This window comes from Argopecten irradians, chromosome 3 (genome assembly GCF_041381155.1).
Source record: "Argopecten irradians isolate NY chromosome 3, Ai_NY, whole genome shotgun sequence".
In the NCBI taxonomy this organism is placed as follows: Eukaryota; Metazoa; Mollusca; class Bivalvia; order Pectinida; family Pectinidae; genus Argopecten; species Argopecten irradians.
In genome coordinates, this window is record NC_091136.1 from 59,859,203 (window position 1) to 59,882,561 (window position 23,359).

The 23,359-nt window shown below is 37.9% G+C and overlaps 1 protein-coding gene across 1 annotated transcript in view; it reads left to right on the plus strand.

Annotated features, from left to right (window-relative positions):
* The window catches only part of LOC138319769 (uncharacterized), a 54,633-nt gene that overhangs the window by 6,169 nt on the left and 25,105 nt on the right, over positions 1–23,359 (plus strand). Inside the window, 6 exon segments of the mRNA XM_069262903.1 lie at positions 2,797–2,944; positions 5,064–5,274; positions 6,344–6,446; positions 7,087–7,315; positions 12,422–12,600; positions 12,982–13,084. Coding sequence (XP_069119004.1) covers positions 2,797–2,944; positions 5,064–5,274; positions 6,344–6,446; positions 7,087–7,315; positions 12,422–12,600; positions 12,982–13,084 — 973 coding nt within the window.

Genomic DNA, 23,359 nt, shown 5'->3' on the forward strand with positions numbered 1-23,359 from the left:
CTGAGTGTAAAGTTAGATGGTTCTAACCCCAATAACATCCACATTGTATCACAGGGACTCTGAGCTGAGTGTAAAGTTAGATGGTTCTAACCCCAATAACATCCACATTGTATTACAGGGACTCTGAGCTGAGTGTAAAGTTAGATGGTTCTAACCCCAATAACATCCACATTGTATTACAGGGACTCTGAGCTGAGTGTAAAGTTAGATGGTTCTAACCCCAATAACATCCACATTGTATCACAGGGACTCTGAGCTGAGTGTAAAGTTAGATGGTTCTAACCCCAATAACATCCACATTGTATCACAGGGACTCTGAGCTGAGTGTAAAGTTAGATGGTTCTAACCCCAATAACATCCACATTGTATTACAGGGACTCTGAGTGAGTGTGGTCTAACCCCAATAACATCCACATTGTATACAGGGACTCTGAGCTGAGTGTAATAGATGGTTCTAACCCCAATAACATCCACATTGTATTACAGGGACTCTGAGCTGAGTGTAAAGTTAGATGGTTCTAACCCCAATAACATCCACATTGTATTACAGGGACTCTGAGCTGAGTGTAAAGTTAGATGGTTCTAACCCCAATAACATCCACATTGTATTACAGGGACTCTGAGCTGAGTGTAAAGTTAGATGGTTCTAACCCCAATAACATCCACATTGTATTACAGGGACTCTGAGCTGAGTGTAAAGTTAGATGGTTCTAACCCCAATAACATCCACATTGTATCACAGGGACTCTGAGCTGAGTGTAAAGTTAGATGGTTCTAACCCCAATAACATCCACATTGTATTACAGGGACTCTGAGCTGAGTGTAAAGTTAGATGGTTCTAACCCCAATAACATCCACATTGTATTACAGGGACTCTGAGCTGAGTGTAAAGTTAGATGGTTCTAACCCCAATAACATCCACATTGTATTACAGGGACTCTGAGCTGAGTGTAAAGTTAGATGGTTCTAACCCCAATAACATCCACATTGTATTACAGGGACTCTGAGCTGAGTGTAAAGTTAGATGGTTCTAACCCCAATAACATCCACATTGTATTACAGGGACTCTGAGCTGAGTGTAGGTCAGCACCCCAATAACATCCACATTGTATTACAGGGACTCTGAGCTGAGTGTGAAGGTACATGGTTCTAACCCCAATAACATCCACATTGTATTACAGGGACTCTGAGCTGAGTGTGAAGGTACAGGGCCCTAACCCCAATAACATCCACATTGTATTACAGGGACTCTGAGCTGAGTGTAAAGGATAGTCTGACAGGCCTAACCCCAATAACATCCACATTGTATTACAGGGACTCTGAGCTGAGTGTGAAGGTACAGGGCCCTAACCCCAATAACATCCACATTGTATTACAGGGACTCTGAGCTGAGTGTGAAGGTACAGGCCCTAACCCCAATAACATCCACATTGTATTACAGGGACTCTGAGCTGAGTGTGAAGGTACAGGGCCCTAACCCCAATAACATCCACATTGTATTACAGGGACTCTGAGCTGAGTGTGAAGGTACAGGGCCCTAACCCCAATAACATCCCACATTGTATTACAGGGACTCTGAGCTGAGTGTGAAGGTACAGGGCCCTAACCCCAATAACATCCACATTGTATTACAGGGACTCTGAGCTGAGTGTGAAGGTACAGGGCCCTAACCCCAATAACATCCACATTGTATTACAGGGACTCTGAGCTGAGTGTGAAGGTACAGGGCCCTAACCCCAATAACATCCACATTGTATTACAGGGACTCTGAGCTGAGTGTGAAGGTACAGGGCCCTAACCCCAATAACATCCACATTGTATTACAGGGACTCTGAGCTGAGTGTGAAGGTACAGGGCCCTAACCCCAATAACATCCACATTGTATTACAGGGACTCTGAGCTGAGTGTGAAGGTACAGGGCCCTAACCCAATAAATCCACATTTCTGAGCTGATGTGAACAGGGCCCTAACCCCAATAACATCCCTTGAGGACTCTGAGTGTGAAGGTACAGGGCCCTAACCCCAATACATCCACATTGTATTACAGGACTCAGCTGAGTGTGAATTGCCTATAACATACATTGTATTACAGGGACTCTGAGCTGAGTGTGAAGGTACAGGGCCCTAACCCCAATAACATCCACATTGTATTACAGGGACTCTGACAGTGTGAAGGTACAGGGCCCTAACCCCAATAACATCCACATTGTATTACAGGGACTCTGAGCTGAGTGTGAAGGTACAGGGCCCTAACCCCAATAACATCCACATTGTATTACAGGGACTCTGAGCTGAGTGTGAAGGTACAGGGCCCTAACCCCAATAACATCCACATTGTATTACAGGGACTCTGAGCTGAGTGTGAAGGTACAGGGCCCTAACCCCAATAACATCCACATTGTATTACAGGGACTCTGAGCTGAGTGTGAAGGTACAGGGCCCTAACCCCAATAACATCCACATTGTATTACAGGGACTCTGAGCTGAGTGTGAAGGTACAGGGCCCTAACCCCAATAACATCCACATTGTATTACAGGGACTCTGAGCTGAGTGTGAAGGTACAGGGCCCTAACCCCAATAACATCCACATTGTATTACAGGGACTCTGAGCTGAGTGTGAAGGTACAGGGCCCTAACCCCAATAACATCCACCACATTGTATTACAGGGACTCTGAGCTGAGTGTGAAGGTACAGGGCCCTAACCCCAATAACATCCACATTGTATTACAGGGACTCTGAGCTGAGTGTGAAGGTACAGGGCCCTAACCCCAATAACATCCACATTGTATTACAGGGACTCTGAGCTGAGTGTGAAGGTACAGGGCCCTAACCCCAATAACATCCTTCTCTTCATTCATGAAGTGTTTGAAGGTCTGATCAATGAGTCGTTCCATGGCGTTACATATGACTATGAGATACCCTGTCCGGATTGTACCAAACAGGTAGGTCACTATGTAAGGCATCTTAGAATCAATAGTGAGGGAGCTTTGTAAAGAGGACATGGAGTGGAAGGGGGTTGGTGGAGAGGGACTGTGAGATTGGTTAGTGGAAAGTAACTGTTAGACATATTTATGGAAAGAGGCTGTGAGAAAGGTTTGTGGAAAGAGACTATGAAAAAGGGTTGTGGAGAGGGACTGTGAGAGATGTTTGTGGAAAGAGACTATGGAAAACGGTTTTGAAGAGCGACTGTGAGAGATGTTTGTGGAGAGGGACTGTGATAAATGTTTTGTAGAGGGACTGTGAGAGATATTTGTGGAGAGGGACTGTGAGAGAGGTTTGTGGAGAGAGACTGTGAGAGAGTTTTGTGGAGAGGGACTGCGAAAGATGTTTGTGGAGAGGGACTGTGAGAGATGTTTGTGGAGAGGGACTATGAAAAAGGTTTGTGGATAGTAACTGTGAGAGATGTTAGTGAAGAGGGACTACGAGAGATATTTGTGTAGATGGACTGCGGGAGAGGTTTGTGGAGAGGGATTTGAGAGATGTTTATGAAAAGGGACTGTGAGAGTGGTTTGTGGAAAGAGACTATGAAAAAGGTTTGTGAAGAGAGACTATTAGACATGCTTGTGGAGAGGGACTGTGAAAGAGGTTTGTGGAAAGAGACTATGAAAGAGGTTTGTTGAGAGGGACTATTGGACATTTTGTGAAGAGGGACTGTGAGAGAGGTATGTGGAGATCGACTGTGAGAGATGTCTGTGGATAAGGACTGTGAAAGAAGTTTGAAGAGAGGGACTGTGAGAGATATTTATGTAAAGTGACTGTGAGAGAGGTTTGTGGGAAGAGACTATGAAAAGGTTTGAGGAGAGGGACTGTGAAAGATGTTTGTGGAGAGGGACTGTGAGGGATGTTTGTGAAGAGGGACTGTGAGAGATATTGATGTAAAGGGACTGTGAGAGACATTTGTGGAGAGGGACTGTGAGAGGTGTTTGTGGAGAGGGACTGTGAGAGATGTTTGTGAAGAGGAACTGTGAGAGAGGATTGTCGAAAGAGACTATGAAAGAGGTTTGTTGAGAGGGACTATTAGACATTTTGTGAAGAGGGACTGTGAGAAAGGTATGTGGAGATCGACTGTGAGAGATGTCTGTGGATAAGGACTGTGAGAGAAGTTTGTAGAGAGGGACTGTGAGAGATATTTATGTAAAGTGACTGTGAGAGAAGTTTGTGGGAAGGGACTATGAAAAGGTTTGAGGAGAGGGACTGAGAGAGATATTTGTGGAGAGTGACTGTGAGTGACGTTTGTGAAGAGGGACTGTGAGAGATATTAATGTAAAGGGACTGTCAGAGATATTATGAAAAGGGACTGTGAGAGACATTTGTGGAGAGAGACTGTGAGAGATGTTTGTGGAGAGGGACTGTGAGTGGTGTTTGTGGAGAGGGACTGTGAGAGATATTTGTGGAGAGGGACTGTGAGTGATGTTTGTGAAGAGGGACTGTGAGAGATATTAATGTAAAGGGACTGTGAGAGACATTTGTGGAGAGGGACTGTGAGAGATGTTTGTGGAGAGGGACTGTGAGAGATGTTTGTGAAGAGGAACTGTTATATATGTTTGTGGAGTGGGACTTTGAGAGATGCTTGTGGAGAGGGACTGTCAGAGAGGTTTGTGGAAAAAGAGTATGAAAGAGGTTTGTTGAGAGGGACTATTAGACATTTTGTGAAGAGGGACTGTGAGAGAGGTATGTGGAAATCGACTGTGAGAGATGTCTGTGGATAAGGACTGTGAGAGATGTCTGTGGAGTGGGACTGTGAGTGATGTTTGTGAAGAGGGACTGTGAGAGATATTAATGTAAAGGGAATGTCAGAGATATTAATATAAAGGGACTGTGAGAGACATTTGTGGAGAGGGACTGTGAGAGGTGTTTGTGGAGAGGGACTACGAGAGAGGTTTTTGGAGAGGGACTGTAAGAGAGGTTTGTGAAGAGGGACTGTGAGAGATGTTTGTGGAAAGGGATTGTGAGAGATGTTTGTGGAGAGGGACTGTGCGAGATGTTTGTGGAGAGGGACTGTGAACGAAGTTTGTGGATAGCAACTGTGAAAGATGTTAATATTGTGATGTCTATTTACAGCGCCATAAAGACCCTCACATGTTTAAGGCGTCCAGCATTCGTCGTGCCCTGGAGTTAAAGGCACCGTTCCTACAGTGTCAGAAACGCTTCCACACAGTGCCCTTACTGACCTTACAGACAATTCTGGCCCCGGACACTAACAGTGACTACGAGGTTCACCTGGACCAGGATGTCAATAACCTCATACAGATGCAGAAAGAGATGGCCACAGGTGAGAGTATATTGTTACTAATCTCATACAGAGACATAAAGAGATGGCCACAGGTGAGAGTATATTATAGTTACTAATCTCATACAGAGACAGAAAGAGATGGCCACAGGTGAGAGTATATAGTTACTAATCTCATACAGAGACAGAAAGATATGACCACAGGTGAGAGTATATTATAGTTACTAATCTCATACAGAGACAGAAAGATATGACCACAGGTGAGAGTATATAGTTACTAATCTCATACAGAGACAGAAAAATATGACCACAGGTGAGAGTATATAATTACTAATCTCATACAGAGACAGAAAGATATGACTACTGGTGAGAGATATAGTTAAGAACATTTTTAGCTCATGCGATACCGTGGCGCCGGCGTCCATCGTCCCTCCGTCAACAATCGACTTCTTCTCCATAACCACTGGTCAGAATTCAACAAAATTTGACTGGTAGCGTCCTTATGGGCTACTAACTGAAAATTGTACAAATGATGGGGCTGACCCCCATGAGGGGCGGGGTCAAAAGAGGTCAATTTGGCTATTTCCATATAAAGGACTTCTTCTCTGAAACTAAGCATGGGATAGCGCTCATAATGCAATTGTAGCATCCTTATAGGGTGGGGATTCCAAATTGTACAAATGTTGGTGCTGACTCATGGTGGGGATGAGGGGCTGGTAAAAAGGGATCAAGTAGGCTACTATTTTCTTATAAATTACTTCCTCTCTGAAACTATGTATTGGATAGCAAATTCGCATGGTATCTATAGCATTGTTATATGGTTTGGATTCAAAATTAAACAAATCGTGGGGTCAATTTTGCTATTTTTTCTTATTGTAAGAGTCTTTGTGATAATCATTAAAAAAAAAAACAATAGGTGAGCAATACAGGCCTTCTGGGCTTCTTGTTGTCTTACGCCATTCAAAAGAGGGCAATACAGGATAAGATTAGTGGGGACTAATCAGCAGGCATTGTAATAGTGGATTTAGGTAGGTGTTGTTGTATTTGGTTTATGAAGTCAGTGATGGTCTCACAAACAATGGGATTATAGATGGTCTTTGTTCATCTACAGATATCTTCATCTCCTACTGTTCTGGTGACGCCCCTAAGGAGAGGTCCAATATCATTCACCCAGCTGACATCTGTGCAGACCTGGAAAAGGAAGGATTTTCCTGGTAAGTTTCATTATCAATAGCAAATCATCAATTTTGACGCATTACAATGTTCCTGTGATAATGGCGCGATGGAAAAGCTGGAAGACAATGGGATTTCATATATTTTTTCCACTAAGTATAGGAGAAAAAGAATCAGTCATGGATCTGTCAAGTGGACAGGGATATCTCAAACCTTGTGAAAGAATTTGGCCATCAACCCTCGCCAAGCCTCGGGTTGACATGCCAAAATCTTTCACTTAGGTTGAGATATCCCTGTCCACTTGACAGGCCCATGTAAGATTCTATTATTCTACCGCATCGGACCTTTAAACTTATTTGTACTTCCGATGAGGGTAAGATTTATCTGTCTTACCCAGGTCAAAACAGTCTGCACGTGTAGAACATATTCGTGTGATAAACTCAAAGTTGTAAAATATCAGATGCAAATAAAAGTAACCTGTGCAGTTCAATTTGGACAATTTATATCGCCTTTGACCCTTCAAGGTAGAGAAAAATTCCTATTAATCAAAGATGTTCTTAAAAAGATGTGTGTTTGTGGTTAAAAGCTATGTTATGAAAATCCTGATTTAAAACAGATAATGCTTTATTTAATTAATATTGTTTGAAATATAAATAAAACTGCTGTGTGACTTTGTACCAGTTACTTCCCGGAGGGGGCCACACTGAATTCCCGTGAGGAGATGGCACAGCATCTTGTTCACTCCTCTGTATTTCTGGCCCTGATCTCCAATAACTACGCAGCCAATGAAGTGTGCTGTGACATGTACAAATATGCTGTGAGCACCATGAAGCTTCCCACCATCTGTGTAGCTCTTGGTGAGAACTTTGACTGGAAAAAGAGTCCTTCCCTCGGGGTCATCACGTCAGATGTGGTAAGTTTGGAAGGTCACTCTATTTGGGAAGTGGATAGTTTTTACCTTTTTCACTATGGGTTATGGTGCTATAGAGTGTTACCCCTGTTTGTAGTTGGATAGTTTGTACCCTTTTCACTATGAGTTATGGTGTTATAGAATGTTACCCCTGTTTGTAGTGGGATAGTTTGTACCTTTTTCACTATGGGTTATGGTGTTATAGAGTGTTACCCCTGTTTGTAGTTGGATAGTTTGTACCTTTTTCACTATGGGTTATGGTGTTATAGAGTGTTACCCCTGTTTGTAGTTGGATAGTTTGTACCTTTTTCACTATGGGTTATGGTGTTATAGAGTGTTACCCCTGATTGTAGTTGGATAGTTTGTACCTTTTTCACTATGGGTTATGGTGTTATAGAGTGTTACCCCTGTTTGTAGTTGGATAGTTTGTACCTTTTTCACTATGGGTTATGGTGTTATAGAGTGTTACCCCTGTTTGTAGTGGGATAGTTTGTACCTTTTTCACTATGGGTTATGGTGTTATAGAGTGTTACCCCTGTTTGTAGTGGGATAGTTTGTACCTTTTTCACTATGGGTTATGGTGTTATAGAGTGTTACCCCTGTTTGTAGTTGGATAGTTTGTACCTTTTTCACTATGGGTTATGGTGTTATAGAGTGTTACCCCTGTTTGTAGTGGGATAGTTTGTACCTTTTTCACTATGGGTTATGGTGTTATAGAGTGTTACCCCTGTTTGTAGTTGGATAGTTTGTACCTTTTTCACTATGGGTTATGGTGTTATAGAGTGTTACCCCTGTTTGTAGTGGGATAGTTTGTACCTTTTTCACTATGGGTTATGGTGTTATAGAGTGTTACCCCTGTTTGTAGTTGGATAGTTTGTACCTTTTTCACTATGGGTTATGGTGTTATAGAGTGTTACCCCTGTTTGTAGTTGGATAGTTTGTACCTTTTTCACTATGGGTTATGGTGTTATAGAGTGTTACCCCTGTTTGTAGTGGGATAGTTTGTACCTTTTTCACTATGGGTTATGGTGTTATAGAGTGTTACCCCTGTTTGTAGTTGGATAGTTTGTACCTTTTTCACTATGGGTTATGGTGTTATAGAGTGTTACCCCTGTTTGTAGTTGGATAGTTTGTACCTTTTTCACTATGGGTTATGGTGTTATAGAGTGTTACCCCTGTTTGTAGTTGGATAGTTTGTACCTTTTTCACTATGGGTTATGGTGTTATAGAGTGTTACCCCTGTTTGTAGTGGGATAGTTTGTACCTTTTTCACTATGGGTTATGGTGTTATAGAGTGTTACCCCTGTTTGTAGTTGGATAGTTTGTACCTTTTTCACTATGGGTTATGGTGTTATAGAGTGTTACCCCTGTTTGTAGTTGGATAGTTTGTACCTTTTTCACTATGGGTTATGGTGTTATAGAGTGTTACCCCTGTTTGTAGTTGGATAGTTTGTACCTTTTTCACTATGGGTTATGGTGTTATAGAGTGTTACCCCTGTTTGTAGTTGGATAGTTTGTACCTTTTTCACTATGGGTTATGGTGTTATAGAGTGTTACCCCTGTTTGTAGTTGGATAGTTTGTACCTTTTTCACTATGGGTTATGGTGTTATAGAGTGTTACCCCTGTTTGTAGTTGGATAGTTTGTACCTTTTTCACTATGGGTTATGGTGTTATAGAGTGTTACCCCTGTTTGTAGTTGGATAGTTTGTACCTTTTTCACTATGGGTTATGGTGTTATAGAGTGTTACCCCTGTTTGTAGTTGGATAGTTTGTACCTTTTTCACTATGGGTTATGGTGTTATAGAGTGTTACCCCTGTTTGTAGTTGGATAGTTTGTACCTTTTTCACTATGGGTTATGGTGTTATAGAGTGTTACCCCTGTTTGTAGTTGGATAGTTTGTACCTTTTTCACTATGGGTTATGGTGTTATAGAGTGTTACCCCTGTTTGTAGTTGGATAGTTTGTACCTTTTTCACTATGGGTTATGGTGTTATAGAGTGTTACCCCTGTTTGTAGTTGGATAGTTTGTACCTTTTTCACTATGGGTTATGGTGTTATAGAGTGTTACCCCTGTTTGTAGTTGGATAGTTTGTACCTTTTTCACTATGGGTTATGGTGTTATAGAGTGTTACCCCTGTTTGTAGTTGGATAGTTTGTACCTTTTTCACTATGGGTTATGGTGTTATAGAGTGTTACCCCTGTTTGTAGTTGGATAGTTTGTACCTTTTTCACTATGGGTTATGGTGTTATAGAGTGTTACCCCTGTTTGTAGTTGGATAGTTTGTACCTTTTTCACTATGGGTTATGGTGTTATAGAGTGTTACCCCTGTTTGTAGTTGGATAGTTTGTACCTTTTTCACTATGGGTTATGGTGTTATAGAGTGTTACCCCTGTTTGTAGTTGGATAGTTTGTACCTTTTTCACTATGGGTTATGGTGTTATAGAGTGTTACCCCTGTTTGTAGTTGGATAGTTTGTACCTTTTTCACTATGGGTTATGGTGTTATAGAGTGTTACCCCTGTTTGTAGTTGGATAGTTTGTACCTTTTTCACTATGGGTTATGGTGTTATAGAGTGTTACCCCTGTTTGTAGTTGGATAGTTTGTACCTTTTTCACTATGGGTTATGGTGTTATAGAGTGTTACCCCTGTTTGTAGTTGGATAGTTTGTACCTTTTTCACTATGGGTTATGGTGTTATAGAGTGTTACCCCTGTTTGTAGTTGGATAGTTTGTACCTTTTTCACTATGGGTTATGGTGTTATAGAGTGTTACCCCTGTTTGTAGTTGGATAGTTTGTACCTTTTTCACTATGGGTTATGGTGTTATAGAGTGTTACCCCTGTTTGTAGTTGGATAGTTTGTACCTTTTTCACTATGGGTTATGGTGTTATAGAGTGTTACCCCTGTTTGTAGTTGGATAGTTTGTACCTTTTTCACTATGGGTTATGGTGTTATAGAGTGTTACCCCTGTTTGTAGTTGGATAGTTTGTACCTTTTTCACTATGGGTTATGGTGTTATAGAGTGTTACCCCTGTTTGTAGTTGGATAGTTTGTACCTTTTTCACTATGGGTTATGGTGTTATAGAGTGTTACCCCTGTTTGTAGTTGGATAGTTTGTACCTTTTTCACTATGGGTTATGGTGTTATAGAGTGTTACCCCTGTTTGTAGTTGGATAGTTTGTACCTTTTTCACTATGGGTTATGGTGTTATAGAGTGTTACCCCTGTTTGTAGTTGGATAGTTTGTACCTTTTTCACTATGGGTTTATGGTGTTATAGAGTGTTACCCCTGTTTGTAGTTGGATAGTTTGTACCTTTTTCACTATGGGTTATGGTGTTATAGAGTGTTACCCTGTTTGTAGTTGGATAGTTTGTACCTTTTTCACTATGGGTTATGGTGTTATAGAGTGTTACCCCTGTTTGTAGTTGGATAGTTTGTACCTTTTTCACTATGGGTTATGGTGTTTATAGAGTGTTACCCCTGTTTGTAGTTGGATAGTTTGTACCTTTTTCACTATGGGTTATGGTGTTATAGAGTGTTACCCCTGTTTGTAGTTGGATAGTTTGTACCTTTTTCACTATGGGTTATGGTGTTATAGAGTGTTACCCCTGTTTGTAGTTGGATAGTTTGTACCTTTTTCACTATGGGTTATGGTGTTATAGAGTGTTACCCCTGTTTGTAGTTGGATAGTTTGTACCTTTTTCACTATGGGTTATGGTGTTATAGAGTGTTACCCCTGTTTGTAGTGGGATAGTTTGTACCTTTTTCACTATGGGTTATGGTGTTATAGAGTGTTACCCCTGTTTGTAGTTGGATAGTTTGTACCTTTTTCACTATGGGTTATGGTGTTATAGAGTGTTACCCCTGTTTGTAGTTGGATAGTTTGTACCTTTTTCACTATGGGTTATGGTGTTATAGAGTGTTACCCCTGTTTGTAGTTGGATAGTTTGTACCTTTTTCACTATGGGTTATGGTGTTATAGAGTGTTACCCCTGTTTGTAGTTGGATAGTTTGTACCTTTTTCACTATGGGTTATGGTGTTATAGAGTGTTACCCCTGTTTGTAGTTGGATAGTTTGTACCTTTTTCACTATGGGTTATGGTGTTATAGAGTGTTACCCCTGTTTGTAGTTGGATTGTTTGTACCTTTTTCACTATGGGTTATTGGTGTTATAGAGTGTTACCCCTGTTTGTAGTTGGATAGTTTGTACCTTTTTCACTATGGGTTATGGTGTTATAGAGTGTTACCCCTGTTTGTAGTTGGATAGTTTGTACCTTTTTCACTATGGGTTATGGTGTTATAGAGTGTTACCCCTGTTTGTAGTTGGATAGTTTGTACCTTTTTCACTATGGGTTATGGTGTTATAGAGTGTTACCCCTGTTTGTAGTTGGATAGTTTGTACCTTTTTCACTATGGGTTATGGTGTTATAGAGTGTTACTCCTGTTTGTAGTTGGATAGTTTGTACCTTTTTCACTATGGGTTATGGTGTTATAGAGTGTTACCCCTGTTTGTAGTTGGATAGTTTGTACCTTTTTCACTATGGGTTATGGTGTTATAGAGTGTTACCCCTGTTTGTAGTTGGATAGTTTGTACCTTTTTCACTATGGGTTATGGTGTTATAGAGTGTTACCCCTGTTTGTAGTGGGATAGTTTGTACCTTTTTCACTATGGGTTATGGTGTTATAGAGTGTTACCCCTGTTTGTAGTGGGATAGTTTGTACCTTTTTCACTATGGGTTATGGTGTTATAGAGTGTTACCCCTGTTTGTAGTGGGATAGTTTGTACCTTTTTCACTATGGGTTATGGTGTTATAGAGTGTTACCCCTGTTTGTAGTTGGATTGTTTGTACCTTTTTCTCTATGGGTTATGGTGTTATAGAGTGTTACCCCTGATTGTCTCTTCACAATCCATCCTGTTGATTTTCTTGTCTCTCTGTGTCTCGTTTTGTTACTGTATGTATGGTTTTGATGTTATATGGAAGCATTTGCATTTCATATTTTCATTTTCGATATCATGTTCAAAGTTATTAGTTGTGTTTTGTGTTTCTGGTACAGAAGTTTTTTACACAGACTTTGATCCTATTAATCTGTTTGTTTTGTAACCAGGTGGTTTGTGAACATGATATTAATTCCAAGAAGGTGGTGTATAAATCAAAGCTGAATGAATTACTCTCCACCCTACAGAAGAATGAACAGATTTCTCAGGTGAAACCAGAATCTGCTGGATCCTGCTTCATCAGTTACTCCTGGGCCAATTCTAGATTAGCTGTCCAGAGCGGCACCAAGTAGGTTTACATTTATCCCACTTTGTAGGTGTTCATGCCTGACATGCATTTATTTATTATTAGCTCTCTCTCAGGAATTGAGGATTTTAAACTATAAAAAAAGAAGTTATTTCTAGGTTATATCTCATTTAATACGTACCTTTGACTTTTAAAATAAATCAAGGTAATTTATTCAAGCTCTACTTGTTTCATAGTCATGCAAGCATATGAAAAGGATACCTTTAGCCTTTGGTAATCTGTAAGAAGTTAGTATAAAAAGTATGGTGATTGGCAGAATCATTTCATTGTGTAAGCAAGTTTGGCATGTGGGTTTAAATGTTATTAATGTGCATGGAGAAGTATAATTTAACTGACAGTATTTCTTATTTTCTTGTTAAACAGGGAATTACCAGGTGCTCTTGGCTTTGGAGACCCTCGCCAAATGAAACCTTTTTTGGAGCAGAATGGCATTAAATGCTGGATAGACGTAGATCAAGTTAATGTGGTGAGTATTGGGAACATAACGGTATGGTTACAGATATAGGAGATATAGATAAGGTGGGTCAATATTTTATGGGTAGAGATATTGGAGATATAGATAGGGTGGGTCAATATTTTATGGGTAGAGATATAGGAGATATAGATAGGGTAGGTCAATATTTTATGGGTAGAGATATAGGAGATATAGATAGGGTAGGTCAATAATTTATGGGTAGAGATATTGGAGAAATAGATAGGGTGGGTCAATATTTTATAGGTAGAGATATTGGCGATATAGATAGGGTGGGTCAATATTTTATGGTTGAAGATGTAGGAGATATAGATAAGGTGGTTCAATATTTTATGGGTAGAGATTTAGGAAATATAGATAGTGTGGATCAATATTTTATGGGTAGAGATATAGGAGATATAGATAGAGTGGGTCAATATTTTATGGGTAGAGATATATGAGATATTGATAGAGTGAGTCAATATTTTATGGGTAGAGATATAGGAGATATAGATAAGGTGGGTCAATATTTTATAGGTAGAGATATAGGAGATATAGATAAGGTGGGTCAATATTTTATGGGTAGAGATGTAGGAAATATCGATAGGGTGGGTCAATATTTTATGGGTAGAGATATAGGAGATATAGATAGGGTGGGTCAATATTTTATGGGTAGAGATATAGGAGATATAGATAGAGTGAGTCAATATTTTATGGGTAGAGATATAGGAGATATAGATAGGGTGGGTCAATATTTTATGGGTAGAGATACATTAGGAGATATAGATAGGGTAGGTGGGTCAATATTTTATGGGTAGAGATATAGGAGATATAGATAGGGTGGGTCAATATTTTATGGGTAGAGATATAGGAGATATAGATAGGGTGGGTCAATAATTTATGGGTAGAGATATTGGAGAAATAGATAGGGTGGGTCAATATTTTATAGGTAGAGATATTGGTGATATAGATAGGGTGGGTCAATATTTTATGGTTGAAGATGTAGGAGATATAGATAAGGTGGTTCAATATTTTATGGGTAGAGATTTAGGAAATATAGATAGGGTGGATCAATATTTTATGGGTAGAGATATAGGAGATATAGATAGAGTGGGTCAATATTTTATGGGTAGAGATATATGAGATATTGATAGAGTGAGTCAATATTTTATGGGTAGAGATATAGGAGATATAGATAAGGTGGGTCAATATTTTTATAGGTAGAGATATAGGAGATATAGATAAGGTGGGTCAATATTTTATGGGTAGAGATGTAGGAAATATCGATAGGGTGGGTCAATATTTTATGGGTAGAGATATAGGAGATATAGATAGGGTGGGTCAATATTTTATGGGTAGAGATATAGGAGATATAGATAGAGTGAGTCAATATTTTATGGGTAGAGATATAGGAGATATAGATAAGGTGGGTCAATATTTTATGGGTAGAGATGTAGGAAGTATAGATAGGGTGGGTCAATATTTTATGGGTAGAGATATAGGAGATATACATAGAGTGGGTCAATATTTTATGGGTAGAGATATACGAGATATAGATAGAGTGAGTCAATATTTTATGGGTAGAGATATAGGAGATATAGATAGGTTGGGTCAATATTTTATGGGTAGAGATGTAGGAGATATAGATAGGTTGGGTCAATATTTTATGGGTAGAGATATATAGATAGGATGGGTCAGTATTTATATAGGTAGAGATATAGATAGGGTGGGTTAATATTTTATGGATAGAGATATTGGAGAAATAGATAGGGTAGGTCAATATTTTATGGTCGAGAGAGAGTAGATATAGATAGGGTGGGTCAGTATTTTATGTTATATAGACAGGTGCAAGTTATATAGACGGTGGTAGTTATATAGACCGGTGGTAGTTATATAGATAGGAGGTAGTTATATAGACAGTTGGTAGTTATATAGACAGTAGGTAGTTATATAGACATGTGGTAGGTATATAGACAGGTGGTAGTTATACAGACAGGTGGTAGGTAGTTATATAGACAGGTGGTAGTTATATAGACAGGTGGTAGTTATATAGACAGGAGGTAGTTTATATAGACAGGAGATAGTTATAAGAAAGGTGGTAGTTATATAGATATTAGGTAGTTATATAGACAGGAGATAGTTATATAGACAGGAGGTAGTTATATAGACAGGAGATAGTTATATAGACAGGAGGTAGTTATATAGACAGGAGATAGTTATAAGAAAGGTGGTAGTTATATAGATATTAGGTAGTTATATAGAAAGGTGGTAGTTATATAGACAGGTGATAGTTATATAGACAGGTGGTAGGTATATAGACAGGTGGTAGTTATATAGACAGGTGGTAGTTATATAGACAGGAGGTAGTTATATAGACAGTAGGTAGTTATATAGACAGGAGGTAGTTATATAGACAGGTGGTAGGTATATAGACAGGAGGTATTTATATAGACAGGTGGTAGTTATATAGACAGGTGGTAGTTATATAGACAGGTGGTAGTTATATAGACAGGTGGTAGTTATATAGATATTAGGTAGTTATATAGAAAGGTGGTAGTTATATAGATATTAGGTAGTTATATAGAAAGGTGGTAGTTATATAGATATTAGGTAGTTATATAGATATTAGGTAGTTATATAGAAAGGTGGTAGTTATATAGACAGGTGGTAGTTATATAGACAGGTGGTAGTTATATAGACAGATGGTAGTTATATAGATATTAGGTAGTTATATAGAAAGGTGGTAGTTATATAGACAGGTGATAGTTATATAGACAGGAGGTAGTTATATAGACAGGAGATAGTTATAAAGACATGTGTTTCTTATAGACAGGATGTAGTTATATAGACAGGAGGTAGTTATATAGACAGGAGATAGTTATAAGAAAGGTGGTAGTTATATAGATATTAGGTAGTTGTATAGAAAGGTGGTAGTTATATAGACAGGTGATAGTTATATAGACAGGAGGTAGTTATATAGACAGGAGGTAGTTATATAGACAGGAGGTAGTTATATAGACAGGAGATAGTTATAAAGACATGTGTTTCTTATAGACAGAATGTAGTTATATAGAAAGGTGGTAGTTATATAGACAGGTGGTAGTTATATAGACAGGTGGTAGTTATATAGACAGGTGGTAGTTATATAGACAGGAGGTAGTTATATAGACAGTTGGTAGTTATATAGACAGGAGGTAGTTATATAGACATGTGTTAGTTATATATAGACAGGTGGTAGTTATAAAGACAGGTGGTAGTTATATAGACAGTAGGTAGTTATATAGACATAAGGTATTTATATACACAGGAGATAATTATACAGACAGTAGGTAGTTATATAGACAGGTGGTAGTTATATAGACAGGTGGTAGTTATATAGACAGGTGGTAGTTATATAGACAGGTGGTAGTTATATAGACATAAGGTAGTTATATAGACAGGAGGTAGTTATATAGACAGGTGGTAGTTATATAGACAGGTGGTAGTTATATAGACATAAGGTATTTATATACACAGGAGGTAATTATACAGACAGTAGGTAGTTATATAGACAGGTGTTAGGTATATAGACAGGTGGTAGTTATATAGACAGGTGGTAGTTATATAGACAGGTGGTAGTTATATAGACATAAGGTAGTTATATAGACAGATGGTAGTTATATAGACAGATGGTAGTTTTATAGACAGATGGTAGTTATAAAGACAGGTGGTAGTTATATAGACAGGTGGTAGTTATATAGACATAAGGTATTTATATACACAGGAGGTAATTATACAGACAGTAGGTAGTTATATAGACAGGTGGTAGGTATATAGACAGGTGGTAGTTATATAGACAGGTGGTAGGTATAAAGACAGGTGGTAGTTATATAGACAGGTGGTAGTTATATAGACAGAAGGTAGTTATATAGACAGGTGGTAATTATACAGACAGGAGGTAGTTATATAGACAGGAGATAGTTAATAGTGAGGTGGCAGTATATATATACCTACCTTCTATTTATATAACTGCCTCCCCTCTGTATAACTACCTCATGTTTATATAACTGCCACCTGTCTATATACCTACCACCTGTCTATATACCTACCACCTGTCTATATACCTACCACCTGTCTATATACCTACCACCTGTCTGTATAATTACCTCCTGTCTATATAACTACCTCCTGTCTATATACCTACCACCTGTCTATATACCTACCACCTGTCTATATAACTACCACCTGTCTATATACCTACCACCTGTCTGTATAATTACCTCCTGTCTATATAACTACCACCTATCTATATACCTACCACCTGTCTATATAACTACCACCTGTCTATATAACTACCACCTGTCTGTATAATTACCTCCTGTCTGTATACCTACCACCTGTCTATATAACTACCACCTGTCTATATACCTACCACCTGTCTATATAACTACCTCCTGTCTATATAACTACCACCTGTCTATATACCTACCACCTGTCTATATAACTACCACCTGTCTATATAACTACCACCTGTCTATATAACTACCACCTGTCTATATAACTACCACCTGTCTATATAACTACCACCTGTCTATATAAATACCTCCTGTCTATATAACTACCTACTGTCTATATAACTACCACCTGTCTATATAATTACCTCCTGTCTGTATACCTACCACCTGTCTATATACCTACCACCTGTCTATATACCTACCACCTGTCTATATAACTACCACCTGTCTATATAATTACCTCCTGTCTGTATACCTACCTCCTGTCTATATACCTACCACCTGTCTATATACCTACCACCTGTCTATATACCTACCACCTGTCTATATACCTACCACCTGTCTATATACCTACCACCTGTCTATATAACTACCACCTGTCTATATAACTACCACCTGTCTATATACCTACCACCTGTCTATATAACTACCACCTGTCTATATAACTACCACCTGTCTATATACCTACCACCTGTCTATATAACTACCACCTGTCTATATACCTACCACCTGTCTATATAACTACCACCTGTCTGTATAACTACCACCTGTCTATATAACTACCACCTGTCTATATAACTACCACCTGTCTATATACCTACCACCTGTCTATATACCTACCACCTGTCTATATAACTACCACCTGTCTATATAACTACCACCTGTCTATATACCTACCTCCTGTCTATATACCTACCACCTGTCTATATACCTACCACCTGTCTATATAACTACCACCTGTCTATATAACTACCACCTGTCTATATAACTACCACCTGTCTATATAACTACCACCTGTCTATATACCTACCACCTGTCTATATACCTACCACCTGTCTATATACCTACCACCTGTCTATATAACTACCTCCTGTCTATATACCTACCACCTGTCTATATACCTACCACCTGTCTATATACCTACCACCTGTCTATATACCTACCACCTGTCTATATAACTACCACCTGTCTATATAATTACCTCCTGTCTGTATAACTACCACCTGTCTATATAACTACCACCTGTCTATATAATTACCTCCTGTCTGTATACCTACCTCCTGTCTATATACCTACCACCTGTCTATATACCTACCACCTGTCTATATAACTACCACCTGTCTATATAACTACCACCTGTCTATATAACTACCACCTGTCTGTATAATTACCTACTGTCTATATACCTATCACCTGTCTATATAACTACCTAATATCTATATAACTACCACCTGTCTTATAACTATCTCCTGTCTATATAACTACCTCCTGTCTATATAACTACCTACTGTCTATATAACTACCGCCTGTCTATATAATTACCTCCTGTCTGTATGCTTACCACCTGTCTATAACTACCACTTGTCTATATACCTACCACCTGTAAAATATTGACCCACCATATCTATATCTCCTGTATCTCCACCCATAAATATTGACCCACCCTATCTATATCTCCTATATCTCTACCCATAAAATATTGACCCACCCTATCTATATCTCCTATATCTCTACCCATAAAATATTGACATACCCCATCTATATCTCCTATATCTCTACCCATAAAATATTGAACCACCTTATCTATTTCTCCTGTATCTCCACCCATAAATATTGACCCACCTTATCTATATCTCCTATATCTCCACCCATAAAATATTGACCCACCTATCTATATCTATATCTCTACCCATAAAATATTGACCCACCCTATCTATATCTCCTATATCTCTACCCATAAAATATTGACCCACCCTATCTATATCTCCTATATCTCTACCCATAAAATATTGACCCACCCTATCTATATCTCCTATATCTCTACCCATAAAATATTGACCCACCCTATCTATATCTCCTGTATCTCCACCCATAAATATTGACCCACCCTATCTATATCTCCTATATCTCTACCCATGAAATATTGAGCCACCCTTTCTATATCTCCTATATCTCTAACCGTAAAATATTGGCTCACATTATCTATATCTCCTTTATCACGACCCATAAAATATTGACCCACCCTATCCATATCAGCTATATCTCTACCCATAAAATATTGACCCACCTTATCTATATCTCCAATATCTCTACCCATAAAATATTGCCCCCCCCCCCATCTATATCTCCTATATCTCTATCTATAAAATATTGACCCACCCTATCTACCATAAAATATGTATATCTCCTATATCTCTATTCATAAAATATATTGACCTAATCTATATTCTCCTATATCTCTACCCATAAAATATTGACCCACCCTATCTATATCTCCTATATCTCTACCCATAAAATATTGACCCACCCTATCTATATCTCCTATATCTCTATCCATAAAATATTGACCCACCCTATCTTTATATCCTATATCTCTAACCATAAAATATTGACCCACCCTATCTATATCTCTTATATCTCTATCCATAAAATATTGACCCACCCTATCTTCATATGTATATCTCCTATATCTCTATTCATAAAATATAGACCTAATCTATATCTCCTATATCTCTACCCATAAAATAATGACTTACCCTATCTATATATCTACTATATCTCTACCCATAAAATATTGACCCACCCTATCTATATCTCCTATATCTCTACCCATAAAATATTGACCCACCCTATCTATATCTCCTATATCTCTAACCATAAAATATTGACCCACCCTATCTATATCTCCTATATCTCTACCCATAAAATATTGACCCACCCTATCTTTATCTCCAATATATCTACCCATAAAATATTGACCCACCCTATCTATATCTCCTATATCTCTAACCATAAAATATTGACCCACCATATCTATATCTCCTATATCTCTACCCATAAAATATTGACCCACCCTATCTATATCTCCTATATCTCTACCCATAAAATATTGACCCACCCTATCTATATCTCCTATATCTCTATCCATAAAATATTGACCCACCCTATCTATATCTCCTATATCTCTACCCATAAAATATTGACCCACCCTATCTATATCTCCTTTATCCCCACCCATAAAATATTGACCCAACATATCTATATCTCCTATATCTCTATCCATAAAATATTGACTCACCCTATCTATATCTCCAATATATCTACCCATAAAATATTGACTCACCCTATCTATATCTCTAATAACTCTATCCATAAAATATTGACCCACCCTATCTATATCTATCCATAAAATATTGACCCACCCTATCTATATCTCCAATATCTCTACCCATAAAATATTGACCCACCCTATCTATATCTCTAATAACTCTATCCATAAAATATTGACCTACCCTATCTATATCTCCTATATCTCCACCCATAAAATATTGACCCACCCTACCTATATCTCTACCCATAAAATAATGACTTACCCTATCTATATCTCCTATATCTCTACCCATAAAATATTGACCCACCCTATCTATATCTCCTATATCTCTACCCATAAAATATTGACCCACCCTATCTATATCTCCTATATCTCCACCCATAAAATATTGACCCACCCTATCTATATCTCCTATATCTCTAACCATAAAATATTGACCCACCCTTTTTATATCTCCAATGTCTATACCAATAAAATATTGACCCACCCTATCTATATTTTCTTTATCCCCACCCATAAAATAATGACCCAACCTATCTATATCTCCTATATCTCTACCCATAAAATATTGACCCACCCTATCTACATCTCCTATATCTCTACCCATAAAATAATGACTTAAATTAACCTATCTATATCTCCTATATCTCCACACATAAAATATTGACCCATCCTATCTAAATATCCTATATCAATACCAATAAAATATTGACCCACCCTATCTATATATCCTATATCAACACCAATAAAATATTGACCCACCCTATCTATATATCCTATATCTCTACCCATAAAATAATGACTTACCTTATCTATATCTCCTATATCGATATCTCTACCGATAAAATATTGACCTACTCTATATATACAATCAAGGCATACAATATCTATTGTAGAAACCTCGATATCTTAAACCTGCATGCACACGTCAACTTTGAAATGTTGAAGACCACGCTATACTCAAATGTTTTTCTTAATTCTAATTAATTAAAAATAATTTAGTTATATGTAAAATCATCTGAAATTGTATAGTTTTAAATAAATCTAGTTGTTATAAGCTGTATGATATGCTTCAATACATGCATGAGTTAATTACATTTATTTATTTCTTTCACTGACTAACAAATTAAAAGCTATAATTAATTCGTATATGTTTTTTCCTTTTCCTCGATCGTCTTGATGTGATGATTTTATTACATGTCTCCCTCAGATATCATACATTTATATTGCATCATTTATGTACTGTATCTAATATATATTTGATACATTGATATAAGTAACTTTATTTGTAACATTGATAATTTAACAGAAAAAAGGATTAGAAGTTGCATGACCATACTAATAATTATTCTATACACCTAACTTGTCATCTTTAATTTATATAATGGTACATGGGGTAACAGGGGTATACATGCATGCATAGATAGGCAGTGTAAAGTCATAAAGGTATATACACATAAAGGTAATCATATAGCCCCAGGGGATAATCCCCACACTTACAGGTAAGTGTGACACCTTGTGTATTACCACAGCAAACCCATAGGTACTGATGATATTATACTTCTAAGGACTACAATGTATATATTTAGGGTGCAGTATATCAATAATTATACTGCATAAAGGGGGGATCATTATTTTATAGGGGGGGGGGGGTCAATATTTTATGCATTAAATATTCATCCAGGTAAGTATTCTATGGGGATCAAAATTTTATAGGATACTGGAAGCTTTTGTTGTGTAACAGGTGGAAGAGGTGGTTATTGTTACTGGGGAGGAAGACACTGAGACTGTATAATCCAGTTCTACTAGGTTTAATATGTTCTACCAACGGAGTGGGGAACTTGTTGTGTTTGCTTCGTTTCTTATTCTTCTTGTTGTTCTCCTTCTGCTTCTTCTTTTTCTGCTGCGACTTCGTCCGGACATTTCAGGAAAACTATAAAGGTCGAATCGCCATGAAATTTTGTGAGGTCATTACTGGTGACCTGCAGATGTGTCGACCAGTTTCTTTTTTTTCCGACCAGCATCAAAGATGGCTGCCACAGCCTTTCATTGTTCAAAATAAAATTGAATTGCTTAATATAGAAATTTAACTACTTGTCCAATTTGCCTGGAATCGTTTTCAATATGTAGTTTAAATCAGATTTTGATTTTTTTAACGTGAAAAATACCATAATTATGAGTAGAAAAAAAATAAATTTTGTGACTGTTTCAAATTTTCTATACTCATTAAGAGTTATCTCCCTTTATTATCTGGCCTGCGGGGATCCGTTTTAGTTCCAAGTTAATTTTTTTGTTTTTTTTTTTTAAATTATAGATCATACTGTTACTAGTGAACTATTCTGAGGTCATTTTTTTGGGCAATTTTTGCAGACCAGGAATCAAGATGGCTGCCACAGCATGCAATTGGTCAAAATTGAACAAGGAACATGGTTGAGAACACAAATCTAATACAGTTATAGACATTGCTGTGTACCACTACCTGAGGTATTAATTATAACTCTCTTTCCATCTGTCTCTGTCCTGATGTTCTGATCTGATGCTCTGATCTGTTCTCCCTGCATGACTACCTTTTATCTTTCTTTCCATATTATATCTGTCCTTACTCTATTTATCTAAATTCTCAAACTAAGAAACAACATGAATATACCGCAGTCTTCCAAAACACACACCCAGCACAACATACAC